We start from the raw sequence: 7,747 nt of genomic DNA, 5'->3' as shown, positions 1-7,747 counted from the left end.
AGTTCCAGCAGCGGCAGTGCCAGTCTGCAGGGCCACAGTTGCCAGGCTTGGTTTGTCCTGCAGGAAAAGCCAATGCCCAGCTCCAGAAAACAGAACAGTGGTCCAGCGACCTAGCTAGCCTACTTTACTAAGATCAAAATCATCCAAAAAGGTAACTGGGATTGAACCAGGGAAGGGTCTCACTTGGTCACAAACTGACTTGGAACCCTCAACAAACCAGAAATCTTAACCAATTTATTGATAGAGGATCTGGTTGTTATAATACCTACTTTTGCATAAATACTCGGTGCTGTTTTTGATTGAATGTGTACAGTGTTTAGTTGAATTTTAGAATCTACCTGTATTTTGTTCCACTCTGCCTACTTGAATGCTCCCACAGCAGGCAAACTCAACCCCTAGGAGCACTTTTGTAGATATTCTGAGAGTGTTAAGAGCCACACCTAACATCTTAATCTACTACCCTGAAGATATATAACATCAGATCAATTAATACAGCTAAGAATACCCAGCTAACTAGAAAATCCAAGCATTAACTTAATCCAAGATGCAAAAAATATATATATATTATAACACAAGAAACGCCAAAAATCAAGACAATATAAATCCACCAAAAAGTATTAATGTATCAGAAATGACCTCCAGTGAGATTGAGTTAGAGGAAATGCCTGAGAAAGACTTCGAAAGAATGATTATAAATATGGTCAAAGAAAAAGCAAAGAAGCAACCTACAGAATGGGAAAAAATCTTCACCAGCTATATATATGATAGAGGATTAATATCTAGGATATAGAAAGAACTCAAAAAGTTAAATAATAAGGAATCAAACAAGCCAATCAAAAAATGGGCTATGGAGCTAAATAGAGCATTCTCAAAGGAAGAAATACGAATGGCATATAAGCATCTAAAAAAATGTTCTACATCACTAGTCATCAGGGAAATGCAGATTAAAACTACATTGAGATTCCATCTCACTCTTGTCAGATTGGCCACCATCATGAAAACAAATGATCATAAATGTTGGCAGGGATGTGAAAAAAGAGGAACCCTTCTACACTGCTGGTGGGAATGCAATCTGGTCCAGCCATTGTGGAAATCAGTGTGGAGGTTCCTAAAACAGCTAAAGATTGATCTACCATATGACCCAGCTATAGCACTCCTAGGCATATATCCAAAGGGCTCATCTCATTTCCTTAGAAGTGTGTGCTCAACCATGTTTATTGCTGCTCAATTTATAATAGCTGGGAAATGGAACCAGCCTAGATGTCCCTCAACTGATGAGTGGATAATGAAGATGTGGCACATTTATACAATGGAGTTCTACTCAGCGGTAAAGAAAAATGAAGTTATGAAATTTGTAGAAAAATGGATGGACCTGGAAAGTATTATACTAAGTGAGGTAACCCAGGCCCAGAAAGCCAAGTGCCACATGTTCTCTCTCATATGTGGATCCTAGCTACAGATGATTGGGCTTCTCTGTGAGAATGAAAATACTTAGTAGCAGAGGCCAGTAAGTTAAAAAGGAGACATAAAGGGAACAGAAAGGAAGTGAGGAGGATACTTAATAGGTTGATATTGTATATATGTAATTACAATGATTGTAATGGGGAGGTAATATAATGGAGAATGGAATTTCAAATGGGAAAGTGTGGGGGTGGGGAGGGAGGGAATTACCATGGGATATATTTTATAATCATGGAAAATGTTAATAAAAATTAAATTTTTTTTTAAAAATTTAAAAAATATATGCTCAAAGAAGAAATCAAAGGAATGAAAGAGGAAATCAAAGGAATCAAAGAGAAAATCAAAGGAATCAAAGAGAAAATCAAAGGAATCAAAGAAGACACAGGACACTAATTTAACGAAATAAAGAAATCAGTACAAGGCATAAATAAGGAAAAAGAAATAATAAAAAAAAAAAACAGTCAGAATTACTAGTAATGAAGAACACAGTTAATGAAACAAAAAATTCTATAGAAAATCTCAACAGTAGAATGGATGAAGGAAAGAACAGAATATCTAAGCAAGAAGACCAGGTGGCAGATCTAATACACTCCAACAAAGAGAAAGACAAACTAAAATAAAAATATGAATGAGAATTTCTAGATATTTGGGACACTATGAAAAGATCAAACGTAAGAATTCAGGGCATAGTAGAAAGAGACGAATTTCACTCCAAAGGCATAGTAGGCATCCTCAACAAAATCATAGAAGAAAACTTCCCCCAAATTGGGAAAGAGGTGCCAATGAAGATACAGGAAGCCTTTAGAACCCCAGCCAGACAAAACCTGGAAAGAACCTCTCATTGCCATATTATAATCAAACTACCAAACACACAATCCAAAGAAAAAAATATTGAAAACAGTTAGAGAGAAAAATCAAATTACCTACAAAGGCAAGCCCATCAGGATCACAGCAGATTTCTCAACACAAACTTTAAAAGCCAGAAGGGCATGGAATGATGTATTCCAAATTCTGAAAGATAACAACTGTCAACCAAGGTTACTTTATCCTGCAAAGCTATCCATTCAAACAGACAGAGAAATAAGGACATTCCATGACAAAAGCAGGTTAAAGGAGTATTTGAAGACAAAACCAGCTCTACAAAAAATACTTGGAAGAATCCTCCATGCCAAAGAGGAGGAAAAGCACACGTATAAGGAACCTGGAAAAAACAAACAATGCTCAAATACTAGTTAACACAAGAGAGCAAAGGTAGAACCGGAACCACAAAAAAAAAAAAAAAAGGCACACATAAATACGCACCTATCAATAATATCTCTTAATATCAACGGCCTCAATGCCCCAACCAAAAGACATAGGTTTGCACAGTGGGTTAAAAAGCAGGATCCTACAATTTGTTGTCTCCAAGAAACTCACCTTTCTAAAAAGGATGGACATTATCTTAAGGTAAAAGGTTCGAAAACAGTGTTTCAAGCAAATGGGCCTAGAAAACAAGCAGGGGTTGCTATCCTAATATCTGACAAGGTAGACTTCAGTCCAACATTACTCAAGAAAGATAAGGAAGGTCACTTTATATTGATTAAGGGCACATTCCAACAGGAGGACATTACAATCTTAAACATATATGCACCTAACATGGGGGCTCCCAAATTCATCAAACAAACACTGTTAGAACTAAGGTCACAGATAACACCACACACAGTGGCAGTGGATGACTTCAACACCCCACTCTTAATTGACAGGTCATCCCAGGAAAAAATAAACAGAGAGGCATCTGGACTAAATGAGGTCATAGAAGGAATGGACCTAACGGATATATACAGAACATTTCATCCAAATGCTGCAGAATATACATTCTTTTCAGCAGCACATGGGACATTCTCTAAAATAGACCATATATTAGGACACAAAGCAAATCTTAACAAATTCAGGAAAAGTGAAATAATTCCCAGCATTCTATTTCACCACAATGAAATCAAACAACAAATTAATAGCAAGAAAAGCAATAGAACATACACAAAATCATGGAAACTGAACAATATGCTACTAAATGATGAATGGGTTAATGAAGAAATAAAAAAGGAAATCAAAAAATTAATAGAGTCAAACGATAATGAGAACACAACATACCAAAATCTCTGGGACACAATGAAGGCAGTTCTAAGAGGTAAATTTATAGCTTTAAGTACCTATATTAAGAAATTAGAGGTCGGAGCCGCTGCCGTGGCCATGACCCGCGGTAACCAGCGCGAGCTCCCCCGCCAGAAGAACATGAAAAAGCAGAGCGACTCTGTTAAGGGCAAGCGCCGAGATGATGGGCTTTCTGCTGCCGCCCACAAGCAGAGGAACTCCGAGATCATGCAGCAGAAGCAGAAAAAGGCAAACGAGAAGAAGGAGGAACCCAAGTAGCTTTGTGGCTTCGTGTCCAACCCTCTTGCCCTTCGCCTGTGTGCCTGGAGCCAGTCCCACCATGCTCGTGTTTCCTCCTGTAGAGCTCACAGGTCCCAGCACCCATGGCATTCCCTTTGCCCTGAGTCTACAGCGGATCCCTTCTGTGCTTCCTTCCCCTCAGGTAGCCTCTCTCCCTCTGGGCCACTCCTGGGGGTGAGGGGGTTACCCCTTCCCGGTGTTTTTTATTCCTGTGGGGCACAACCCAAAGTATTAAAAGTAGCTTTGTAAAAAAAAAAAAAAAAGAAAAGAAATTAGAAAGGTCGCAAGTAAACTACCTAAGCTTCCTTAAAGCCTTGGAAAAAGAAGAACAAGGCAAACCAAAAATCAGTAGACAGGAAAAAATAATAAAGATTAGGGCAGTATTTATGTAAGTAGAATGATTGAGATGGGAGGTAATATGATGGAGAATGGAATTTCAAAGGGGAAAGTGCGGAGGGGGAGGGTATTACCATAGGATATTTTTTATAATCATGGAAAATGTTAATAAAAATTGTGAAAAGAAAAAATAAAATAAAATAAAAATTTTTTAAAAGATTAGGGCAGAAATTAATGAAATAGGACCAAAAAGAAAAAACAATCCAAAGAATTAATGAAACAAAGAGTTGGTTCTTTGGAAGGATAAGCAAGATTGACAAATCCTTAGTAAATCTGACCAAAAGAAAGAGAGAAGAGACACAAATTAATAAAATTAGAGATGAAAAGGTAACATCACAACAGATGCCAGAGAAATTCAAAAAATCATAGGTACATACTATAATAGCATATACTCCACAAAGTATGAAAATCTGAAAGAAATGGAGGATTTCCTTGATTTATATGACCTATGTAAATTAAATCAAGATGAGATTAATCACTTAAATAGACCTATAACAAGCATGGAGATCTGAACAGTTATCAAAAAACTCCCAACTAAAAAAATCCTAGGCCCAGATGGATTCACTGCTAAATTTTACCAGACTTTCAAGGAACAGCTAACACCACTGCTTCTTGAGCTTTTCCATAAAATAGAAAAAGAAGGGATTCTACCAAGCTCCTTCTATGAGGCCAGCATCACCCTGATACCAAAACCAGGCAAAGATAGAACAAAAAAAGAAAATAACAGACCAATCTCCCTCATGAACATAGATGCAAAAATTCTCAACAAAATATTGGCAAGCAGGCTACAAGAATATATCAGAAAGATCATTCACCCTGACCAAGTAGGCTTATCCCAGAAATGCAGGGATGGTTTAATATACACAAACCAATAAATGTAATAGATCATATAAATGGATTGAAGGACAAAAATCACATGATCATCTTATTAGATGTAGAGAAAGCGTCTGACAAAATCTAACATCCCTTCATGATAAAAGTCCTACAGAGACTGGGAATAGAAGGAACATATCTCAATATAATAAAGGCTATTTATGACAAGCTTACAGCCAACATATTACTAAATGGGGAAAAACTGGAAGCTTTTCCACTAAAATCAGGAACAAGACAAGGGTGTCCACTGTCCCCACTTTTATTTAATATAGTACTGAAAGTCTTAGCCATAGCAACAAGGCAAGAGACACACATAAAAGGGATACAAATTGGAAAAGAAGAGATCAAGTTATCATTATTTGCAGATGACATGATTCTATATACAAAGGACCCTAAAGACACTACCAGCAAACTGTTAAAGCTGATAAAAACCTACAGCCATGTAGCAGGATACAAAATAAATACACAGAAATCAGTAGCCTTCATATATGCGAACAACAAACAGACAGAGGATGAAATCAGAGAAGCACTCCCATTCACAATTACACCAAAAAAAATCAAAGTACCTTGGAATAAACCTAACCAAGGAAGTAAAGAATCTCTACAATGAGAACTTTAAAACACTCAAGCGAGAAATTGCAGAAGACACTAGGAAGTGTAAATACATCCCTTGTTCCTGGATTGGAAGAATTAATATTGTGAAAATGGCAATCTTACCAAAAGCAATCTATACATTTAATGCAATCCCCATCAAAATTCCAAAGGCATTCTTCATGGAAATAGAAAAAGCAATCCAAAATTCATTTGGAATCACAAAAAACCTCAAATATCTAAAATAATACTGAGCAACAAAAATAAGGCTGGTGGTATCACCATACCTGATTTTAACCTATAGTACAAAGCCGTAGTAACAAAAACAGCATGGTACTGGCACAAAAGCAGACATGTAGATCAATGGAACAGAATAGAAGACCCAGATGTAAGTCCAGGTAGCTATAGCCACCTGATATTCGATAAAAATGCCAAAAACATTCATTGGACAAAAGACAGCCTCTTCAGCAAATGGTGTTGGGAAAACTGGATATGTATCTGTAAAAGAATGAAAATAGATTTTTCTCTCTCTCCATGCACAAGAATTAAGTCCAGAGCCGGGCGTGGTGGTGCACGCCTTTAATCCCAGCACTTGGGAGGCAGAGGTAGGAGGATCACCGTGATTTCGAGGCCACCCTGAGACTACATAGTGAATTCCAGGTGAGCCTGGGCTAGAGTGAGACCCTACCTCAAAAAAAAAAAAAAAAAAAGAATTAAGTCCAAATGCATTAAAGACCTTAACATCAGACCTGAAACTCTGAAACTGCTAAAAGAAAAGGTAGGGAAAACCCTTCAACATATTGGTCTTGGCAAAGACTTTCTGAATACAACCCCAATTGCTCAGGCAATAAAACCACAGATTTACCACTGGGACTTCATGAAATTACAGAGATTTTGCACTGCAAAGGACACTGTGAATAAAGCAAAGAGGCAACCTACAGAATAGAAAAACATCTTCACCAGCTATATATCTGATAGAGGATTAATATCTAGGATATACAAAGAACTCAAAAATTAAATAATAAGAAATCAAAGAAGCCAATCAAAAAATGGGCTATGACCTCATAGTGCCTGACACTACCTACAAAAGACCATCATAAGAGGAGGAAAAGACCATGACATCAAAATAAAAGAGAGACCGATTGAAAAAGGGAGGGGACCAAAAAAAAAAAAAAAAGGGGAGGGAATACGATGGAGAATGAGTTTAGGAGGGGAAAGTGGGATGGGAAGGGAGGATATTACCATGGGATACTTCTTAAAAAATTTTTTATTTGAGAGCAACAGACAGAGAAAAGGCAGATAGAGAGAGAGGAGAGAAAGGGCGCACCACGGCCTCCAGCCAATGCAAACGAACTCCAGACACATGCACCCCCTTGTGCATCTCATCTGGCTAATGTGGGTCCTGGGGAGTCGAGCCTCGAACCGGGGTCCTTAGGCCTCACAGGCAAGTGCGTAACCTCTAAGCCATCTCTCCAGCGCTCATGGGATACTTCTTATAATCATGGAAAATGTTAATAAAAATATAGAAAAACCTAAAATAATTTTTTAAATGGGCTATGGAGCTAAATAGAGAGTTCTCAAAGGAAGAAATAAGAATGGCATATAAGCATATAAAAAAAAATGTTCTATGTCACTAGTCATCAGGGAAATGCAGATTAAAACTACATTGAGCTTCTATCTCACTCCTGTCAGATTGGCTACCATCATGAAAACAAATGAACATAAATGTTGGCAGGGATGTGGAAAAAGAGGAACCCTTCTACACTGTTGGTGGAAATGCAATCTGGTCCAGCCATTGTCAGGGTGGAGGTTCCTAAAACAGCTAAAGATTGATCTACCATATGGCCCAGCTATAGCACTCCTAGGTATATATCCTGACTCATCTCATTTCCTTAGAAGTACATGCTCAACCATGTTTATTGCTGCTCAATTTACTATAGCTGGGAAATAGAACCAGCCTAAGTGTCCCTCAAATGATGAGTGGATATGAAGATAT

The 7,747-nt window shown here is 37.7% G+C and overlaps 1 protein-coding gene across 1 annotated transcript; it reads left to right on the top strand.

Annotated features, from left to right (window-relative positions):
- Positions 1-3,675: 3,675 nt before the first annotated feature.
- Positions 3,676-4,085, top strand: LOC123460849 (small EDRK-rich factor 2-like). Its single transcript, XM_045150794.1, has one exon. It carries the CDS (start codon positions 3,691-3,693, stop codon positions 3,868-3,870), a length of 180 nt encoding a protein of 59 aa, XP_045006729.1. The 5' UTR covers positions 3,676-3,690; the 3' UTR covers positions 3,871-4,085.
- The last annotated feature ends 3,662 nt before the right edge of the window (positions 4,086-7,747 follow it).

Source organism: Jaculus jaculus, chromosome 5, assembly GCF_020740685.1.
Source record: "Jaculus jaculus isolate mJacJac1 chromosome 5, mJacJac1.mat.Y.cur, whole genome shotgun sequence".
Lineage (NCBI taxonomy): Eukaryota > Metazoa > Chordata > Mammalia > Rodentia > Dipodidae > Jaculus > Jaculus jaculus.
The sequence above is the reverse complement of the archived record's forward strand: the minus strand, read 5'-3'. Positions and strand labels throughout refer to the sequence as shown.

Excerpts from the sequence above, each read along its gene's own strand:
- LOC123460849 (XM_045150794.1), top strand. The coding sequence starts at position 3,691 with ATGACCCGCGGTAACCAGCGCGAGCTCCCCCGCCAGAAGAACATGAAA.